The sequence below is a fragment of the Pogona vitticeps genome, chromosome 15, assembly GCF_051106095.1.
Source record: "Pogona vitticeps strain Pit_001003342236 chromosome 15, PviZW2.1, whole genome shotgun sequence".
NCBI classification, from domain to species: domain Eukaryota; kingdom Metazoa; phylum Chordata; class Lepidosauria; order Squamata; family Agamidae; genus Pogona; species Pogona vitticeps.
This window is the reverse complement of record NC_135797.1, coordinates 4,030,621-4,052,710: the sequence shown is the minus strand read 5'-3', so window position 1 is coordinate 4,052,710 and position 22,090 is coordinate 4,030,621. Positions and strand designations below refer to the sequence as shown.

General features: G+C 49.8%; 1 protein-coding gene across 1 annotated transcript; it reads right to left on the bottom strand.

Annotated features, from left to right (window-relative positions):
- Positions 1–1,875: 1,875 nt before the first annotated feature.
- Positions 1,876–11,350, bottom strand: EFNA1 (ephrin A1). Its single transcript, XM_020797459.3, has 5 exons — positions 11,016–11,350; positions 4,891–5,186; positions 4,067–4,132; positions 3,281–3,331; positions 1,876–2,948 (listed from the first exon to the last, which is right to left on the bottom strand). The coding sequence occupies exons 1-5, from the start codon at positions 11,117–11,119 to the stop codon at positions 2,830–2,832; spliced, it is 636 nt and encodes a 211-aa protein (XP_020653118.2). The 5' UTR covers positions 11,120–11,350; the 3' UTR covers positions 1,876–2,829.
- Between the last annotated feature and the right edge of the window lie 10,740 nt (positions 11,351–22,090).

Sequence of the window (22,090 nt, the reverse complement as noted above, 5' to 3'; positions counted from 1 at the left end):
ATCCTCATATGCTTTTCAAGGTACTGTATATGAGATGCGTCAAACATACCGTATTTTTCCAGGTATAAGACTATACTTTTGTCTAAAATCTTTAGACTAAAAATTGAGGGTCGTCTTCTACACGGAAGTAAACTGAGGAGAGAACATAAACAAGTGGAGGGGAAAGCAGGGATCAAAGCGATCGTGCAGCGCTTCGATCCCTTTCCCCCTACACTTGCTAAGCCCCACTTAGATTTCTTAATTTTGGGTTAGAAAAGTGGGGGGGTGTCTTATACATGGGGGCGTCTTATACGCCAAAAATACGGTAGTTCAGCACTGCCACCACCCCCAGTGAGTTTACACAACCGAGCGAGGATTTGAACCCAGGTCTGACGATTCCTTGTCCAACACTCCTAGGCTTTCCCTGACCTGGAGAGGTGACAGACCTTTTCCCTTTGGCGTTCCAAGACCGCTTTTCACCCCACTCCCAGTGGCTGTGGAGTTACGGGAAAGAGACTCTCCCGGCTCCCAAAGGGGAAAAACGGGAAAACACACACGAGACAGGAGGGGGGAAAAAAACGCCAACTACCTCCAAGACACGCAGCTGTTCTCACAGACCACAAAAACAGCGGCTTGGGTAGGTTCCTGAGCTGAGTAACTCCCTCATTGTCTGGCAAGGTCACCGGCCTCGCTTCCCGACACACCGGCACAGACAAGTCCACACAATCCGGCAGCTGTCTCGCCCCCGGACCGACTCATCACCGGCAACGACTTTCCCGGGAACCATGAGCGTCAACAAAGCAATTACAGTGAACCGGCCGCGTTTCTGGAGATTTCCCCCAACGGTGCCGTGAAAGGGAAGACAGTGTTCGGCGATCCATTTCACAAAAGAACAGCTCCCCGACACCATTTTTTTTCCATTCCTCACTTCTCTCCTCCACACATCTTTTATTCCGAAGGTTTTCCTGCCCTTCCCTGTTGCCGAATATAAACTGATGCCCACGGCAGTGGGCCTCTTGCTTGGAAACCTCTCTCTGCTTTCTTTTTGGGATGCTATACAAAACCAAAGGTATGAGTTTTCGCTGGAAGGAAAACATTCGGAGCTTGGAAAGAACACATTACATGTAACCACGTGACTCGGGCAGGTAACAAAAGGCTCAACAACTTTCTTTTTTCCAAATTAACATAACAATTAGTGTGAATCTTTGCCCCTTCATATTTTTTTTTCATTGGAGGGTAGGCAAATTGAATAGGGTGACCTTCGAGGGTCCCCCACAAATACTCTGCCTTTGAGTGTATTTTTCTTCTTCTTAAAAAAAGGGGACCAAATAGTTATGGAAAAGTAAAGAGTTTTGAAAAATGATTTTAAAAAAAGAGCCAACCAGGAAAAAAAATCGGAATGTTCACAGTAATAACTTTTACGAGCTGCTTTTTAGAAAGCAGCTTTTCAAACTCTGCAAAAAGCTCCCAAACTTTGTCGTGTTAACACCAGACCAGACCGACCAAAGCGTGCAAGCTTTTCAGAGCTACAGATCTCTGCATCAGGTAGGGAAAGGATGGGGGCAAGTAAACTGAGTTGATGTTGAAATCGTGGTATTACGTGGTAGCCCAGCTATGGAAGGAGAAATGAAGAACTTAATACAAGTCTGTTAGAAGGTGGCGATGACTTTAAGTTTTCATCAGGAGTGACCCCATGGAAAACTGGAAGCAAGGAAATCTCCAGACCTAACTGGTCTCTTATCAGCTAGTAGGCTCCACCCCATTTCCCAGGCTCCACCCTTTCCATGTAACAAGCCCCTCCCTTCAGCTCACAGGCTCCACCCCCTACCTTGCTCCCTACTCAAAGAGACCAACAAACCCATACAATATGGGCTTGTATCACGGGGTGTTAATATAGCCAATTCATTTTCAGTTGTTTATTCAGTATAAAAAAAATTCCAGCAAAAGAAAACTGTACAGAGATCCCACATTATTTTATACATATAAAAACAATTATTCTCATGAATGCAGCCCCTGTCTATGTGGCTTAACGTCAAGAGCCCGGAGGGCGGTCAATATTTGCCTTTCTTACCTACGGAGAAAAAGTTCCTGTCTTGGAAAATCTTAACGTTCCTGAGACGTTAAGAAGTGGCACGCTCCCAAACTGAAAATAGAAAGGCCGGATCTATAAGAAGGGAGAGAAGCAGGACCTGGTAGAAGTCCCAGCTATCCGCAGCTAACTAAACCTCCAGGTCCAGTGGAAGTCTACCCCGAAAGATAAGAGCAGGGAAGGGTTAAACCACATGCCTTCACTTCCCTGCTAGACCGAAGGCTTCTTGTGCGTGTTTGAGCTGTGAAGCCAAACTAGTTTCCAGTTTGCTTCTCTGGAGTAAAAAGAGTTAGGGATACCCCCCGAGGAAACCCCCCATTTTAGCGTCCCGTATTTTAGTCCGGCTGCACAGTCAAAGGTAGCTGCCCGTTGTCGTGTACGTTGTGCCGTGGCTTCATGCCATTCCCAGAATCCGTCCGTCCCATCGACGTGGCCTTTGTGCACCTCTGACCCGCAGGGGTGCTGAGCGCCAGGCCCTTCGCGCTTTGGCCGGCTCCGGGAGAGAAAGTCTCTGGTCTGCGTGGGATCGTCCCCACCACCTTCCGGGTGGCTGCAAAGTGCTCAGGGCCTGCTCGGGTCCACACCCGGCCACGCTCCGTGGGGCAACACATAGCAGCGGCTGAGTGGCCGACCCTGGCATTCAGCCCCTCTAATCCTGCCATGCCCACTGCTTCGGGCACCCCAGGAAACCAGGGTCCCCCAGTTCCCGGCGAGCTCTGCCACGTCCTGGCTCGGTTCAGTCCTCAAAGCTCACGCCCCCTTCAGGGTCCACGGGGCATCAGCAGCAGCGGCAGCAGCAGGCCGACAAAGGTGAAGGGTCTGGAGGGCCGGGGAGCTGAATTGTGTCCCATGCTGCGCGACATCGGGGCATCGGGATCATCTGCACGTGCGTGGGGGGAGAAAAAAAAAATATTGGGATCCTATGGCAGTACGATACCTATCCAGGTCAAGGGCAAAAGCATACTGAGTTTGACTCACTCCTGTCCAGTGGGGCTCCATTCCCACTGGGAGAGCAACTCCGCTCCAGGTTTTGATTCAAACTTTACAGGAGTTGTTTAAAGGGCGGTGCCCAAAATAAGCTCAGCACCATGGACAGCGCCTCTAAAGCGCGGGAGAAAATGTGGGCCGGAGTCACCGCCCCCTTGAAATCGGAGTCCGCAGCCACCCAGTCCTGATCTCTCTTCCCCAACCCCGGCTCTGTTATGGACTTACCTGATTGGGGTTTCCCCTTCTGGGTGGGATCCTGGCCTGGCAGCGTGTGCCCTGGAAAGCAAACAGAGATACACAGTAAAGACCACGTTCTTTGAATTATCCACATATAACCTTCTGCCCTTCACGGAACCTATGAACCTCCAAAGCAAGGATCGTGCCCATCTTTAATTATTACAATGGTGCCTCGCTAGACAGGTACCCCACATGACAATTTTTCGCTAGACATTGACTTTTTGCGATCGCTATAGTGATTCGCAAAACAGTGATTCCTATGGGGGAATTTCGCTGGACAATGTTTGGTCCCTGCTTCGCAAACCGATTTTCGCTAGACGACGATTTTGACAGCTCCCTCCGCGCTCGCAAAACAGGTGTTTTTGGGACCTAAGCTTCACAAGATAGCAATTTAAACAGCTGATCGGCGGTTCGCAAAGCGACTTTCCTATGGCCGATCTTCGCTAGACGATGGTTCTTCCCCATTGGAACGCATTAAACAGGTTTCAATGCATTCCAATGGGGAAATGCTTCTCGCTAGACAATGATTTCACTAAACAGTGATTTCAGTGGAACGGATTATCATCATCTAGCGAGGCACCACTTGTATGTACTTCATCACTGGAGGTTCCGGCACTCATTACTGGGAGACAAAGGCAGCCGAAGAGGTCCTTCCCCATACACCTCCCATAAGGTAGTTTCCCCCCCCCGTTAGGACCAAAATGTGGGACTCTTGATGGAGAAACACAGACGAAACAGGTTGCATGAATGCGTGTCGGGGGCTAGAATGCTCACCGTTTTTCCTGGCCACCAACACCCTCAATTTTAGGCAGGCCTCTCCATGGTGATGGATCGGTTTTGCTAAAAGAAAGGAAGGGGGTGGGGAAATTAAGAAAGGGATCTAGTTAGAATATCATGCAGCAGAAAATTTGGTTTATTTATTTAGTTTTTGCTACCGTTACAATTTTTCAGAAAGAGGCAACAAGCAAACAGCTTACGCAACTCACTGTCACAAGATGAGGCGACAGGGTACAGGCTTAGGTGGGTTCAAAAAAAAGAGGGTTTTTAAAAAAGAGATCTCCCAGAAATTTCTATAAAGGCACATCACTAAACGCAAAAATACTGGAGAAAGCCTGTTACGGGCCCCCTGTAAAATCTGCCCCTGAAACATCTACAAGCCAAGGTCCATTGTACATAAAAAGTTCTAAAATTATTTTGTATATAGTGGCCAGAAACAGGCTAGGAATAGGGTTCAGATTCAGCTTCTACTCCTTCTCCCCACCCCCGGCTTTTTGATTATGATTAGTTAGGAAAAGAGGAACGACAAAAGTTAAATGGACGGACTCCCGCAAGGAAGCCACAGGCTTCTGTCTGCAAGAGTGGAGCAGAGCAGTGGAGGACAAGACATTTTGGAGAGGGCTCATTCATGGGGTTGCCATAAGTCGGAGGCCACGTGACAGCAAATTATAACAACAGGGTTAATTCGCTTCTATTTCCCTCAGTCTTCCTTTCGGGGCGTCTGTAAAATGGGTTCAGATGATCTTGGATCCATGCGAGGAATGGGATAACTCACAGCCTGAAGAATCAAAAATGAAGGGTTTCATTCCAGGGATACTCACAGATATAATAGTATTCGTGACCCGGCTGGAACTCTTTGCCGAGAGTAAATGGCGTGAAGCGCTGGAATTTCTCAGAGAAACGCTCAGGGCCGTGCAGGGCGTCCGGCCGGTTGCACTCCCAACGGATCTGGTCCTTCGAATGCGGCTTGCAGGTTTCGTATTCCTCCCGCTCCACCAGGTACAGCGTGTAGCGCTCCATGGCGTGGGGGGCGACGCTGTTGTCCTCGTAATGCGGGCAGATTATGTCCAGGTAGTCGTTCAGCTGGACCTCCACGGCGTAGTTGTCCCGCTGAAACCTGGGCCAAGCCAAGAGAGAGAGAAAGAGCGTTGGCATTTAGACACCGTTAGGCAATTGATTTGTGACTATGAAGAATTTCAGGCCAGGCCCCATTGAATCTGATGGGGCTCCATTTTGACTTTGGCAAGCTTAGGAGGACCGTGCAATTTGCCCTTATTTGCTCCTATTTCTTTATGTATAACACACATTTTTTCTTTAAAAAATTATATTTTACTTCCTACCATTGCAAGTTTTAGAAAGACGCGACTTGCAATCAGCTTTGGGCGCTCACAAACACAAGATGCGGCATTGATTTATCTTTTACTGCCTCTTACGCTTCTGCGCTTCCCTATTTTTTTCTTCAAAATAAGAACCTTGCGAGGTAGGACAGGTTCAGAGAGAGAGAGAGAAGCAGGGAGTTTCGTTGGCTTTGTAAAGGTGAGGAGCCGATTTCGGGCGGGTGGGCTGGCTTTAGGTTCGTTCCCAGAGAGTGCTTATTAAAGATTTTCCACGCCAGCTGGCAAACCGGCTCCTCCTCGGAGCAGGGAAGATTTTGGGCATCGCAGCTGGGATTCAAACCGGTTCAGCCACCCTCGCAACGCCCCACCCCGGGCAGGGTGGCAGGCAAACCCTCTTATCAGAGAGGAGAGGAGAGATCTCCAGGTGGGCCTGGGGGGGTAGCTTATCTCTTTCCCCCAGGGCCAAAAACCACCCAGGCTCCTGACCTTTGCGTCAAAGGTGGCTCCCACCCCCCAAGGGGTAGAAGAAGCCACCTGCATCTGGCCGAGCTTAACAGCTCTACCCCCTTTAAAAGGAATAGAATTACCCCCTCGGGTCCTTTTAAGGAGAAGGGGAAGGTAAAACTATTTCAAATAATTTAAAAATACAATTATTTATGATTTCAGTATAACACTCCAACCTATGCCTATGAATGAATGAATGAATGAATGAATGAATGAATGAATGAATGAATGAATGAATGAATGGATAGTTAACAAATGAATGAATGAATGAACGAACGAACGAACGAACGAACGAACGAATGAACTAACTAACTAACTAACTAACTAACCAACCAACCAACCAACCAACCAACCAACCAACCAACCAACCAACCAACCAACCAACCAACCAACTAACCAGTCTGTTCAAAGGAAGAATGTCAAGAGCAGGGATTGAGATGGTCCATTTCACATATTCTGGGATGCAATGAAATTTAGGAACCCCTTGAGCAAAATCGGCATGGCCGAGCCCAGGAGGGTCCTGCCCTAAAAGATCTCAAAATGTGGTTTCAACTTGGTATATATGAAACTCCAGCAAAAGCTGGGCCACCCTATGAATCCCTACGAATACCATCTGGCGAAAAAACAAACAAACCCACAATTTAAAGTGGCAGAAGCGTCAGCCGGCCAAGCAGGACAATCCAGCCAAGCTGAGGCGGCTGACATAAATCTGATGATGGGGATGATTTTTCCCAAGGCACTCCTGTTTTGAATCCAGAGGCCCATACACTACAACCCTCATCGTCCCCAGCTTTAACAAAACAGAGAAGGGGGATTCCTTCTGTGGTCTGAGGCAAAAGGGTGCCCTCGCCCATGCCCATCCGGAGGTCCAAAGGTGTTTTTTGGGGGAATTTACATCTTCGAACTCCACTTCCCATGTTCCTCTAGATTCATTCAGCTAAGGGGGATGATGGCCGTTGTAGTCCAAAGAGATCATTCCCTCCTCCGAAGGTAATTTTGTAGGGAATTTTCGCAAGCCACGCCTGACACCAATAGGAAACACAGCTGCTTGGGGGGGGGGTTGCCAGAGGGGGGTCCGTATCTGGCAGCCCTCGGTGGCCACAGCAGGCTCTGAGTACCCATTTCATGAGGGGGGGGAGCACGTGGGAAAACCCTCCCGTGTCCTGCAGCGGCCTTGCAGATTACAGGAAGGTTGGCACCAGGCAGGGCAGTGTCTTTAAGGCAAGGCCTGAAGTCGGCGTCCAAATGAAGACAACTCTGTCTCCAGTCTTCTCTTGGCGGAGAAACGTATACTTAAAAACACACACACAGATCGCAATGCTAGGTTTCTTTTTAAAAAAAGAAAACAGAAGGAAAACAGAGAGGTTTCCTGCCCTGTGTGCCCCTGGCGCCTTCCTTTGGATGCCCGCCAGCGCCGGGCGGGAAGGAAGAGGTCCGGGCCAGCGGGGAAAATGACCCTGGGAAAGAAGAGCCGGCCGGTGGGGTGTGTGTGTGTGTTCCCTCCCCTTCAACTTTCCCCAACTGTGGCCCGGGCCAAACCCCACCACCACCACCGGGTGCCGGCCCCACTGGCAAACTTTGCCCCTCTTGGCAGGATCCAGGTGCCGTGGACTCCATGTGGCCCGGACACTGCAAAAGTGGAGGGGCAGACTCGATTTCGGGGCGTCAAGAGGGACATTCAGAAACCGAAGCACTTTTGCCTCTGCCTCAAACGTTCTGTGGATCGCCTGGTGCTTCTCTGTGAACAAGGGGGCCTCTGAGCAGCTGCAAAGTGCACTGTTCCCTGTCGGAGCAGAACAGCATCCGATCTGCCCTACGCTGCAAGAGAAGGGATACCGGAAACCTGTGTAGTCCAGCTTTGTGCTTCTCGTGGTTATATTCCTTCCAGGAAGGCTCCGGGTAGAGTAAAAAAAGCATCAGGACTGTAATATCCAGATATACACTGCACCTAAATATGGAGTTTCTACCTGGCAGAAGCCCTTTCCTCCAGCTTCATCGCCTCCTCAACAATTTGTATTTCAAGGAAGACTTCCCCTACACATGGAAGCTCTACAAAGGAAGATCACCTTTCCTGGATCACACTCCAAGAGTTCCATTGTAGCTGGTACGCCTATTTTCCACCGTGTCCCAAAGCCCTCCTTCGTTCGGTACCAAAGCCCACATTCCTTCCTTGCTGGAAAACACTAGTATTCAAAGCTAAACTGCTCCTAAATATGGAGGCTTTATTTGCCCAGATAATGACCAACAGTTGCTTGGCCTCTGTAGCTGCAAACAAAAGTGGCACTTCTGAGTAACAGAGACAAAGAACGTGTGGTTCTTCTGATGTGGTGGGATTCCAACCCCGTGCAGGCCAGGAGGATGGGAGTTGTAGTCCAGTGACCTCAGGAGGGCCCACAGCAGGCCGCTCATCTCTACCATAGGATCGCTTATTCATCTATAACTTTATTGCCTTTAGATCTTTATATTTGGGTCCATATAAAGCTACTGTATCGATCTCCGATGTTTACAACCACATTTATAGTTATTTATTTGATACGTTTCTATCCTCTCACTCACCCTAAAGGGACCCAAGGTGCTTCTCCTCCCTGTTTCACATCACGACAACCCTGCGAGGCAGGGTCGAGCCGAGGGACGAAAGCTGGCCCAAGGTCGCCCAGCAAAGCCATGCGTTCAAGCGGGGATTTGAACACAGGACTCTTTGAGTCTTCGTCCAAAGCTAACCATTGTGCCCTGCTGCCTTCCACAAGAGCCCCCGATCCCTGGCACTCGTCCTGGGCCGAGGGCGAGGGGACAGCTGGACCCAAGCTGGCTGGAGGAGGGTGAGGTTGGAAAGGAGGCGGCCACCTGGATATACAGGAGATTGGGGAGGTTTTCGGCCTTGAGCTTTTCCATAACAGGATACAGCTGTCCGGGGCTTCTCCGGCACCAACACAAAGCCGCCCACTTTCCTCCTCCTCCTCCTGCCACACACCTTGCTGTGCAGCTTCAAAACAACCCCGTAGCGGGCTTAACTCTTCACTGCCCGGGGACGGCTTCCAGGCCACCCGGCCAGAGCTGGCCGTGAGCCGCAAGAGGACTTACTTGTTCTCGTCTTCACCAACCAGAAATAACACCCATCATTGGTGTCAAATTAAGCTGGCTTTCCTTGCTTGGTTATTATTATTATTTTGTACGCCAGGTGTGCCAGCGTTCGGCTGCCATTACATAAGTGGCGAAAAGGCCAAACACAACAGGAAGGCTACACAGCGCTCATCAGCTACGAACAGGATCCGTGGGGCACAAAGGTGCCCGGGCGTCCTTCTCTTTTCCTCTCCCGGGCCTTGGCGTGCGTGCAGGGGAGCAAGGGGCACCTCGGTGGCGGAGAAGGAAGGTCGGGGCGAGGGCACCCACGCTGGCAACATCTGGCCTCTTCCCCAGCGAGCTGGCCACTTCCTGATTTGTGACCTCGCACGATGCAGGAGGCATGCCAAACCACAAAGTGCCAAGCCAATGTTTACCAGGAAAAAAAAAACCTCAGCTTTTCAGTCTGGCCTCCCTTTTCCCACCCTCTCTTCTGGTGGCTGTCCCAAGAGATTCTGCTGCCTGAGGCCAAAAAGTACCTCTCCCACCATCCCAAATTCCACACACGGGCAAGCAGCCCTTCCCTCGGAGCCGGCTGAAGGGAAAGGCCCCTCCGCCATCCCTGGAGGCAGTGGGGGTCGTTCCCTCGTTTTTTTTCCCCAAACAAAGAAACAGTAAGGAATTAACAAACCGTCCACCCCACAGAAACAACAACAGATTCACACACACCGCAAAGCTTGGTGATCGCTGGTTCTTTGTGGGGTGACCTGGATGGGACTCGTGCCAGCCAGCGGGCACAGCACAGCAGAGACAGAAAACACACACACACACACACACACACACACACACACACACACACACACACACACACACACACACACACGGGTGACCATCAACCAGGGGAAAGCCAGAGGCAGAATAATAGGGCCAGCTTTTGTGGGAGGTTGGGTGGAGAGAGGGAGAGAGAAGGAAATAAAACTTCCAGCCTTTGTATGGATGCAGAAGTTTTGAATACACCCCCCTCCAACAATGTGCCAAAAGCGATTCCTTCTGGATTGATGTTATTCACCTTGGTTTTATCCCACCTCGTTGGCCCCAAAGGGGCCCAAAGCAGCTTCGAACTTTAAAAGAAAATAACAACTAGTCCTTCTGAGATGAGAGGGGACCAGAAAGCCCACCCTATACCCAGGGGTGCCCTATTTGCTCCCCTCGGGGGTACAGCCCCGGTCTGGAGATCAGGAGCAGCCAAAGAGAGGAGTCGCTCCCGCTTGGAAACATTGTTCTTTTCCCCCGCCTCCTGGGACTACACGCCCCAAAATCCTCAGCCAGCCCCACCGGGGAGTCATCCATTTTTGAGAAAATAACATCTTTCCATCCAAAAGGGGTGGTGGGTCCCCCAAAGATCACCGACCTCAGCGCCTGGAATTAAAGCCACATGCCCCCCCCCGGCACCTCCATCTCTTCCCCATGGGGGGGATCCCCTTCCTCAGACGAACTTCACGCGATTGTTTTTAAAGCCCATCTGGGTGACCCCCTAAAATCGAGGACCCCCCTTGGAGAACGCCTCTCCGGCGACCCGTCCTACCTCGGAGCGACACCTCGGGGTCCCCTGTCTCCACAAGACCCCTGGAGTGAGGGACGATCTACCTCTGTTTGGTTTTTTTTTAATTTTTGGAGAAGTGCAGGCCAAAACTGGGGACCCAAATAGAGTCGAGCAGGAGGTGGAGGTGTCTTCGCCGAACCCCCGCGTCGTCCCTCAGACGCGGGCAGACACTGCACCCCCAAAATTGAGGACCTCGGAAGGCCTTAAGAGCTCCAAACATCCCCCACCTCCGTGCGCAAAAGCGCCCCAAAAGGATCTGAGTTTTGGTTAGCCTTGCAGTATTTCCTGGGGGGGGCGCAGAAGAGAACGGGACGCGGGCGCTGGGTACCCCCCCTCCGCAACTCAGCTGTAACCCCGAAGGGAAGAACAGGCTCCCTCTCCCCCACCTCCCCGGCCCCATTTCCCCAGCCCTCTGAGCGCTCCCCCCCGGCCCCGCGCTTACCTGGGGTTGGTGCTGTTCCAAAACACCGTGTGCCTGTCTCCGGACGCGCCGCGCAGCGCGCAGCAAAGGCCCACCAAGGGGGCCCACAGGATCAGCAGCTCCATGGGCGAAGTGGGGTGGGATCTCAGTGGTTTGCTGGCTTGCTTTCCCCCCACCTCTCAGCACCCCACAGAGCTCAGCGCCTGTTCGACGGGGCGGACAAGCCTTCGCTCCGCCCTTTCTGCTCGCTTTCCAGGCGCGCCCTCCGCCTCCTTTCCTGGCCTGGCTGGGTTGGTAAAAGCTCCTTTTCTCTCTCTCTCTCTCTTTTCCAGCTCTGGGCAGGCCGCCCACAAAGCTGGGCTTTATGAACCAGGAGGAGGCCACCGCCCCTGGCTGGGCTGGGCTGGGCTGGTTGGAACAAGCGCGCCGCGTAAAGGCGCACCGTTTGGAGGCATGGAGAGAGGCAGGCAAGTTGCGGGAGAGGCGGCCGGCGGGCGCAGGGGAAGGCACGGACCCACCGTGACCACTAGGCAGCACCACCAAGCCCCTAGGGGATAAATCCGGACGCGGGGGACCCACAGCTGCTGATGGAGGTCGACCCAAGACATTTAGCAGTCTGCGGCCAGAAAGGGAAGGCTGCCCTCCCTCTCTCCCCCGGGCTGTCTCAAGGGGCATAATTCCCAAAAACCCAACCAAGTTATTTTGGCAAATGAGGTGGGAAACTCTTTACAGCCGCTCACGGCCAATGATTTTTTAAAAAATAAAATAATCTAGATTTTCAAATTATTTCTTTTGTGAAGTCTTGAATGTTTTGATAATCTATTTAATGGTATTTTCTACCTTTTCAAAATGTTCCATATCCGCTCCCCAAAGCCTCCCCTGGCGTCAAAAGGTTAGCCCTGCAGACCCTAACAGAAACTTGATGATCCCTGTTGGAGTGATGCCTTTGATTAGGCCAAGCCAAAACCCCTGCAAGCTTTTGAGGTCACACAGGTCTCTTCCTCAAGCAGGGAGCTACCAAAGGCCTCTCCCTCTTTCCTTTTGTATGTGACATCGTGCATCATAAAGAGACCAGTGAGCTCAAAAGCTGACGTTTGTAATCATTTCCAGAGGTGGAGAAAACATTTTCGGGGGTAAGGCTACTGTGCTAGGTTTATCCCTGTTTATTTTTTTAGAGCTTCTCCCCCCCCCCCAAAGCATCCTGGGGATTGTAGTTATTTTGGCAAGCTCTCGGTAATACCACTGCTGAGAGTTAAAGAAATGCTGGATAGTTCAGTGGTTCAGGTCTCTGGCTGTGGAGCCAGAAGTTGGGGGTTCAATTCCCCGCTCTGCCTCCTTGACAGGGGCTGGACTGGATGACCACTAGGGTCCCTTCCAACTCTGCAGTTCTCAGATGATGATGATGCAGTTTGTAACCTCTGGTGGATCAAAAGGTGCGCCATCCATGGTGGAGACAACATGGAAGTAGATGGACCAGCCCTCCAACTGGTAGGGAGGCCTCGTCCTGCCTCTTTTTAAAACCACTCCTTTTTTATTCATCACCATGAGGACTGGAACCTTTATTTGTTTTTAAGAGGAAGGACGGCAGGTTTTGCGGGCCCGTTTTGGAGAGCTGCAGATTCCCTGCGCTTGCCGGAGGGTTTGTTTGGGTGCTAACTCCGAACGGATGGCTTGAAAGCCTGTTTCGTGTTCCAGTTTGAAGTTGTCGCTTTTCCAGATAAGAATCTGCCCTGACAAGGAGGTGTCTCTCCGAGCAACGCTCCCCGAGTTGTGCCATCACGAGGCGCATGGTCTGAAAAAAGCAATAAACAGTGTAAAGCAGCCTTGGCAACATTTGTTGAAAGCACATGGTGAGCTGCTGAAGGGTGCCATCAAAAGCGCTTGCCTGGGGAATGCGGTTTTATCCTACGGTCATCTCTGGCTACACAATGGATGCACAAACACATCCAGGCTTCTGTGATGCAAAATAAACAAAATCACACACACACACAAACACACACACACAGAGAGAGAGAGAGAGAGATGGGTTCCAAGAGAGATCCTGGGACTCATAATCCAGGGTTTTCAGCATCGTGATAAAACCCGGACAGATTCTGTAGCCAAAGGCCATCCAAGGGTCTAAAATCCATCAGGGTTCAAAGACCAAAAAGAGAATTAGGGAAGGGGGGGAGGAAAGTGCTGTGGAATAGGGGCCCAAGAGACAGAATGCGAACTGGGGGGTGATGGGATTTGTAGTCCAAAGGCTATTGAACTCCTCCACTCCCACCAGTTCAGTGGGGGACGGCTGGGTGAATTCGAGCGACGGTCGCTGTCATCCTGGACCGAACTGAGATTGTCAAGGACTGGGCAGGAGAAAAAAAAAACACTCCTTTGTAGATAAGGGGGGGCGGCGCAAGGCCTTCGAAGCAGAGAGCGAAGTGTGCAGGCAGGCACGTGGAGGCCCACGGGGCCAAACACACAACTCGGCCTCGTGTTGACAAAGAGAGTGTGTGATATCACGAGCATGATGCAACTGCCCGGTCTGGTTAGAACAGGAACGGACAGAGAGAGTAAAAGACAATGTTAAGTCAAAGCATCGTTCTCAGGAGATGTTTACCAGCCCCAGGGTGAGCAGAGAGCCGCCTTCCAGCGCGTGCTGGACTACATGTCCCAGCATGCTGGTGACGGGCAATGGGAGTTGTAGTCCAAAGCACATCCGATCCGGTTTGTGCCTTTCCAAGGGCGGTCTAAAAGGAACCTCCTACAGGTCGTGAGAAGCATCACGGCGCAAGGCTTTATACCTCAGTGAGGATGGCCCAGGGGACGATGGGTTCTGCTTCCCCCGGGTGAAAGCAGGCTGTGCGATCCTCCACACGCCCATCCCAAATGGCATCCAGGTCGTTCCCAAAGGGGGACCCCACTTTGCACGGACAGATCTCCCGGTTCGCCCCTTGAGCCCGGAGAGGCCGATGCAGAAGGGAGGCCTCCTTCCACGCGCTGGTGGAGAACAGCGCCATAAAGTGATCGGGCGTGCATAGGCATGCGCCCGGCCTTCTTCCCAGAGCCTCGTGGCTTTGACACACAAGAAACGGGTTGCACAAGGACCAAAGCCGAGCAGCCGAGCAGCCGAACCTAAACACAGAAACGTTGGCACAGAACGATACGGTTTCTGGAACCAGCCACGCCGCCCAGATGTGCTCCTGGCCCTCTCTCCACATCTGCGGGCTCGTAAAGTGTGCCACTCCTCCCCCCCCATTACCACTCAGATCGTAACCTCTGTGGCGGTTGATAGCGACGAGTCTTGTGACACTCGTCAACTTTCAGGCTTAAAGATTAGCCAGTTTTGTTTGGCATGAAGGGATGGCACATAACGGGGGGGGGGGGGGGTTGTCTTTAAAATGCCACATTCTGGTTGACTGGTCTGGCTGTCACAAACTGAACAGGCCAAAACACACACACAAACACACACCTTGTGGCTAACAGCACCGGGCCTAGAAAGTTAGTATGGACTTTGTGAACGTCAAAAGGTGGGGAGGGATGGTTCAGAAATGTCACGACGGATGGCGGGCGGATTGGGGATTCCAGCCCTTCTTTCCTACTTCTCTCTTTTCCTTTCTCTCCTCCTCCTGCTTTTCATCTCCTTCCCCTTAATCCAGAAAACAAACAACGCTCGGGAATGTTGTAAGCTTCAACCTTGTTCTTAGTAACTTTACCCCTGAAAATAAAGTTTTTAAAACTAATCAGACCTCCCCCCTCCCCCCCAAAGCGATAAGGGAACCCCACCTTTGCTGTCGGGCCTTCTCAGCCAGGAGCATAAGTATCAGAAATCAGGAACGACAAAAACAGAAATTTCTGTACTCCCCCCCCCCCCCCTTCGATGGCTGGCAGATGGAGGTGGGACCGGCTTTTCTCATGCATTGGAAACCCCCCTCTCTTTTGATGTACAGCTTATAATAATAATAATAATAATAATAATAATAATAATAATAATAATAATAATAATAATAATAATAATAATAATAATTTATTGTCATTGTAAGTATATACACATACAACGAAATTCACAGACACCCAGAGACCAGACACATGCACACACATAAAATTCCCAAACACTCCCCACCCACTAAAAGTCCCCCACTAAAAATACAAACATCTACACCGCAGGCCAAGTTACACAGTCCAACTAATTATTCACTACTGGTGGTCTTTAAGCTCATTATTAATTGCAATTATAGCTCTGGGATAAAAACTATTGAGAAAACGTGTGGTCCGAGTCTTAATTGTTCTATATCTTCTGCCAGATGGTAACAGTTCAAAAAAGTTATAAGCAGGATGGGAAGAGTCTCTCAGGATGCTATGTGATTTCCTTAGACAGCGGGATGTGAAGATGTCATCCAGGGTTGGTAGCTGGAGCCCGATGATATTCTGGGCAATTTTAATGGTTCTCTGTAGAGCTTTTTTGTCCGCTACAGAGCTACTCCCAAACCATGCCAGAATGCCATAGGTTAGGACACTCTCAATGGTGCTACGATAGTATGACAGAAGCAAATGCTGAGATAAATTTAACTTGCCGAGCATTCTCAGGAAATACAGCCTCTTCTGTGCCTTCTTCATTAGCATGTTGGCATTTATAGTCCATGAGAGGTCCTCTGAGATGTAAGTACCCAGAAATTTAAAACTACCAACTCTCTCCACTTCCTCACCGTTTATGTACAGTGGTAAATGTACATATCTCTTCCTCCTAAAATCAATTATGAGTTCTTTAGTTTTTTTGATGTTAAGTGTGAGATGATTTTCTTTACACCAAAGTATCAACCTTTGTACTTCCTTTCTATAAGCAGACTCATTGTTCTTATTTATGAGCCCCACCACTGTCGTATCATCCGCAAATTTAATAATTGCATTGGTGTTATACAGTGGGGTGCAATCATGTGTGTACAGGGAATAGAGGAAGGGACTTAGCACGCAGCCCTGGGGAGCTCCTGTACTTAGTACCAGGGTAGAAGAATGGTGAGATCCCATCCTTACTGACTGTGGCCTATCTGTCAGAAAATCCTTTATCCACATGCAGATCTCCTGAGGTAATCCCAGGTTGATCATTTTAAAAAACAACCTATTTGGTAGAATGGTATTAAAAGCAGAGCTATAATCCACAAACAACAGCCTCGCATAAGTTCCCTGATGTTCTAAGTGGCTCAATACAGTATGGAGTACAATGGACACAGCATCATCAGTAGATCTATTTTTCCTGTATGCAAATTGCCATGGGTCCAAAGAAGGTGGAAGACTAGCCTTAATGTAATCCAGCACCAATCTCTCAAAACATTTCATAACAACAGATGTTAAAGCTACTGGTCTGTAATCATTGAGAGATACCACAGCTGACTGCTTGGGGACTGGCACTATAATAGATGTCTTCAGGCAAGTGGGGACTGAACACTGCAACAAGGATAGATTGAAAATATCCGTAAAAACTCCAGCTAATTCTGCAGCACAGCCCCTAATAACTCGTCCCATGATTCCATCTGGTCCAGCTGCCTTTCGAACATTAATATTCTGGAAAGCGCGTCTCACATCTGAAATCTGCAGTACTAGTGGTTGTCTGTTGATGGTAGATTCTAGTGATGTATTATAGACAGTAGGTGCTGGAATAATGGTTGTTCCTGTTTCCACCTCAAAACGGCTGAAAAATTGATTTAACTGCTCAGCCAAAAAATCACTGCTGCTACACAGACTGTTTTTGTTACTCTGACCAGTGATTTGTCTTAGGCCGTGCCACACTCGGCGAGTGTCAGAACTTTCAAGGTGTTGTTCAATTCTCTGGCTGTACATAGCTTTGGCATCCTTAATGCCCCTTTTCAGTTTAGCTCTAGCCTCTCTGTACTGTAGTTCATCACCAGAATGAAAAGCAGCATTTCTGGCTTTTAATAAAAGGCGCACTTCTCTATTTAGCCAAGGCTTGTTATTAGAAAACACTCGTACTTGTCTGGTAGTAGTAACAACATTGATGCAGCTTTTGATATAAAACAGTACTGTTGAGGCATAAGTATCAACATTGTCCTCCTCAAACAGTGCCCAATCAGTGCTCCTAAAGCAATCTTGAAGTTGCTCAGATGCATCCACTGGCCACACTTGTATTTCTCTAATTGATGGTCTGATTCTTTTAACAAGAGGTCTGTATGATGGAATCAAAAAAAGAGATATATGATCTGACTGTCCCAAGCTAGGCAATGGCTTCGTCTTATATCCATGTATGATGTTACTATATACCTGATCCAAGGTATTTTCCCCTCTAGTGGGACAGTCCACATACTGATAAAAGTTAGGGAGGACGGTCTTTAAATTGGCTTGATTGAAATCACCTGCTACCACCAGCACTCCATCTGGGTAGGCCTGCTGCTGTTTGCTGATAGCAGTTAACAAACAACTCAAAGCTGTGGTTGTGTTAGCATCAGGAGGTATATATACTGCTGTTATTATAATAACATTAAACTCACGAGGCAGGTAAAAGGGGCGGCATTTCACTGCCAAATACTCCAAATCAGGAGAACAGTGAATGTCCAGTATTTTAACATCTGTGCTCCAATTATCGTTTGTGTAAACACAAACCCCTCCACCTCTGCTCTTCCCAGATTCAACAGATCTGTCTGCTCGATGTACTCTGCGTCCTTGTAGTTCAATTACCTCCCCTGGGATGGAAGAGTCAAGCCATGTCTCTGTAAAGATCATAACGCAACAGTCTCGAATATTTTTCTGTAGGGAGATAGTAAGTTCCAGCTCCTCAATCTTGTTGGGTAGAGATCTAACATTTGAGACAAAAAGACTTGGCAATGCAGGCTTGTGAGGATTTTTGCCTAACCTCACTCGTAGACCGGCCCTGCAACCTCTTTTCTGCTTGCGTTTTCTCCGTGCTCTTTTCTTCCTGACAGGGAGAGCAGGGGGAGTAACCCCCGGATATGCAGGCTGTCTTAAAAGCTCAGCTGGGATGTTGTAAGTTGAGACCGTAGATTCAAAGTTGCAACTGTCTCTGCCAATAGATAATAATTCTTGTCGACTGTAAATTACTTGTGCCTGAGCATGTAGAGTCCGTAATAAGGGCCGATCTCTGGAATGCCTAGCCGCTGCAAGTGCTTGCGCCGCCATCTTGACCAACTGTCATGGGGTAGTGGAGTATAGTGGTTAGCGTGTCGCCCAGGGTTCAAAAATCCACAAAACTCATGATGTAGGGGCCCCACTCTGTCTAACCATGCCCTACCTCACAGGGCTGTCGTGAGGACCAAGCGGGGAAGAGAAGGAGGCCCATACGCCGTCTTGCGCTCGGCGAAGGGGTGGGAAATGATGAATATCCTACACGCCTCTTAACCTCTCTTTCCGTCCTCTGAACTAGCCTCTGAGGCGATGGGATATGTTGCTCCGTGGGCCGAGCTGACATTCGAATCAGTCCCGCTGTCGAAGCCAGTCAGCTTCTATTCGCAGACGGGGAAGACGAAACAGGTGGTTTCCCTCGGGTGACAAAATCTCCTGGGCTGCACTGCGTTGAAGACCAGCTCCTTTGAGGGTGTGGGAATTTGGCAGGCGTTTTGTACCTTTTCCCCCTAGATGGGACCCTCCGGACCCAGTTCCACTACAAATCCCATCCGCCCCCTCTCTTGGAAAAACAGGGAAGTCTTCCAACCGGCACAAAGCGTTGCTATCTGTTCCATTACTTTTTTAAAAAACCGACTCCGTTTCTTCCTCGCGTCGATCGGACCGATAAAAAGCTACTAGTTCTCGGGGTGTCTAGACATGGATGCTTGTCAAGCCTCCTCCACCCCCCCGCCGCGTGTCGGTCCTGAGTGCCGATCCAGTCCCGTTTAAACAGCCGCCAGAGCAGGAGAGGAAGCGATAACTCCTCGACGCATTTGTGAGACAACTTTACCCTTGTTTATCGCGTAATGAGGCATCGATTGTGGGTAATGTTGCATGCTCGACACGGCGCGGACAGCGAGAGAGAAAGAGAGGAAGAAGCCGAGAGAGAGAGAGAGAGAGAGAGAGGCTGGCGGCCGACAGCAGGCCTTGGTAAGCTGATTCCCCCCTGGTGACACAGCCAGGGAGCTGCTGCGTTAATTAAGGCTAGAAATGGCCATTTTGGGGAGGACAGTTCGGAGCAAAAGCCGCAGCCGTGTGATAGAGCACCAGCTGTCTGCGTGGAAGGTCCACGGAGTGGGCCATTTTGGGCCTTCCAGATTTTCCCGGGTCTCCACTTGTCAGCCCTAAAAAGAGCCGCTCCAGAAGGCCCAGTATGGCCCCGCCACTGGGGACCAGTGGTGGTGGTGGGGTCAGGACAGAGCCGACGGTCCTACACCACAAGCAAAGGGGGAAAGATGTATCGTTGAGTCCGGGCAGGCCTACCAATAGATTCGTTTTTAGATTTCAGCACAGAATATGGTTCGAACTATAGCCCCAGCTGGTGATTTAAGTAAAATAAGGAAGATGAAACATGTAAAGACTGCAAAGAGAGGAAGGCCACCGAAAAAGCTCCCACTTGTAGGACCAGCAGCGAAGAGAGGGCGCAAAAAAGGTGGGGATCTGGATGCAGAATAAGGCCTCCATCGCGGTTTCTCATTCTGCACCTACCTGACATGAGGACTGGCCCTGCCATATGGGAGGAAGTTGCCTCAGGCGAAAATTTGAGGGGGGCGGCCACAGCCACGCTTTCACTATGTATATGTTTGTGTGTGTCATAGCACGTCCCGTACTCCCTCCCCACATCTTCCGATGTGGGGGGGGGCATTGTTTCTGTCCATTCTATGCACACGTGTGTGTGTCTCGGCCTTTGCCTCAGGCAGCAAAATGTCTTGGGCTGCCCTCACCCTAACCACTAGACTTCCACTGCCTCTTTCGGAACAAGGAACCAGCCTTTGCCCCAGGAGGTTTCCGGTGTAAACCTTTCCACAGTTTTGGAATAAAAGTGGCACTTGTTTCTCATCCCTGTCCCCACCCACTAGACCACACAGCCCCCTTCCCAAAATCCAAAATACCCCCCACATCTCTTTAAACCCATTCTTTCCCCATATCTCTGGCACCACCCACCCACTAGGCCTCACAGCCTCCCTCCCTCCTCCTCCTGAGTAGCAGGAAGCTCTCGGTCTTTCTTCATGCCCTGACCTTTCACGTGAAAGCAGGCGATAACAGGTTTTATTGCAAGATTCCAGGTTTTCTCCACGTACATCATGGAGGAAGGAAAACAAGCAGGTGGGGGACGGGAGGGGGGGGATCACACTCTCGCTTAATTTCCCCCAAATTCCCAAAGTGTTGGAGGGAAGGCGTGGCCCAGAGAGAGAGAGGCTGGATAGAGGGGTGACAAAAACATAAAGAGGAAAAAGAACTTTAGTCAGGAAAATGTTTTCGTACCTCCTGAAAAATCCCCCAGGTCTCTGCTCTGAAACACACACAAAACAATAGTGCATCAGGGCATGTGCAAAGTGCAGGGGTCAGCATGTTGTTCAGGAAGAGAACCGTTTGACGCCCCATTGCCTCGCAGTCTCTTGATCAGGCCAAACAAAACAGGCATCCTAAAGTGTGCAAGCCTTTGAGATCAACAGGTTTCTTCAGCACCTAAATGTTCCAAAGAGTCGGTGGGAGGGGATAGAAACAACATATCCAGACAGGACACACCTTATATGCCTTCTTTGGGTCAAGTCTTCCTCTTTTTGTCCCCACGACTGCCTTTTGGAAACTTGCAGCCCACTGAGGAGCTCTGTCGATTCCCAAAGCTTGCCCGCTTTTTGGATCAGCGGAATAAAGGAAGGGCCACGGGGCAGATTTCAAGGGTGGGAGGGGAGCATCAGTCCTCTGTGTGTAAAGCTTACCCAGAAAAATCCACCCAGAAACAATTCCAAAGTTGATCCTTGAGAAATTAAAAGGTGGTGACAGACCAATATTACAGCTATTCTGTCTCATCAGATAGATGAGGTAGATAGATAAGATGGTGTAATTTTCTGAGAGAAATCTATTGCTATCCAGACCCAGCCTGTCTGGCTTCGTTTGCGGTTGAGAAACCGACCGCTCTCGTCCCCTGTTTTTTGTTGTCTCATCAACACATTCAAGTTTCTAGTCCTCAGTACCCATACGTCACTCCGACCTTTGCTGTCCTTAGACCTCACTGGGGGAAGGCGTCTTGAGCTGATTGATCAGACCGCTTTCGTTCAATGACATCGAGCTGGTTTAGATAACGCTGCCTCAGCGTCTTGCCATCTTCGGTGTTTTTCGAAGAGGAGAAGCGGGTTTTCGGAATAAAAGGACTCTTGGACCCATCGTTCAGCAGAAAACACACACACACGGTTGATTCATTGGGAGTCCTTTCATTCAAAAAAACCCCCCATCCCTAGAGATGGCTGGTAATCAATTAGTAGAAAACAGATCCTAATTAATCAAGGGGCCCTCCTCACTTAATACAAGAGGAAAGAGATTCAGCCCCACAGAAAGCGTGCTGTTTTAATTTTTTTCACCAGCATCCTTAAAATTCCCACAACGCGGTGTAGACTGGTACAGGAGACTACATGGAAACATTGGTGGTGGGTTTACTGCCTGTTAAGGAAGCCGCTGCCGGTGGGAACCAGGTGCGAATTCTGCACCACCTCTGGGTTACAACACCCCGAACATCCTAACATACACTCCTGCAGTTCAGGATTCAGCAGGAGGCAGCGGACAAAGGCACCCATTTCACAGATGGGGAACACCAAGATGGAGAAGCAAGATGTCCAAGGCAGATACGTACTGTCGTTGAACAAATAGGAACTCAAAACTGGTTTCAATCTACCGCAGACGGTATTGACACTGGCCAGTAGGTCCTGATTGATTCCCTTTTACACACACTCTGATTTAACTTCCTTTTATTGAATGGAACAGATGCTTACAATGTTCTTTTTTTTAATTATGGGTATGGATTTCTTTGTTGACTTTTCTCCTTCCATGTTTAGGGTTTGAAATGCTTGTCGGGGGGGGGGGGCATTTGGAGGTGATTTTCTTTGCAACATATTTATTCCCTTTATCCCCCAGAAGCGGAAGGAGTCGCCTAAAAGGTGACATTCCAAAGAAATGTAACAGTCACAACGGAAAAAAAAAACATTGGGCTT

Excerpts from the sequence above, each read along its gene's own strand:
- EFNA1 (XM_020797459.3), bottom strand. The coding sequence starts at position 11,119 with ATGGAGCTGCTGATCCTGTGGGCCCCCTTGGTGGGCCTTTGCTGCGCG. Across the intron at positions 4,133-4,890 it reads TCACGAATACTATTATATCT|CAAAACCGATCCATCACCAT; the intron begins GTGAGTATCCCT and ends CCTTTCTTTTAG. Across the intron at positions 2,949-3,280 it reads GAAGGGGAAACCCCAATCAG|ATGATCCCGATGCCCCGATG; the intron begins GTAAGTCCATAA and ends ACGCACGTGCAG.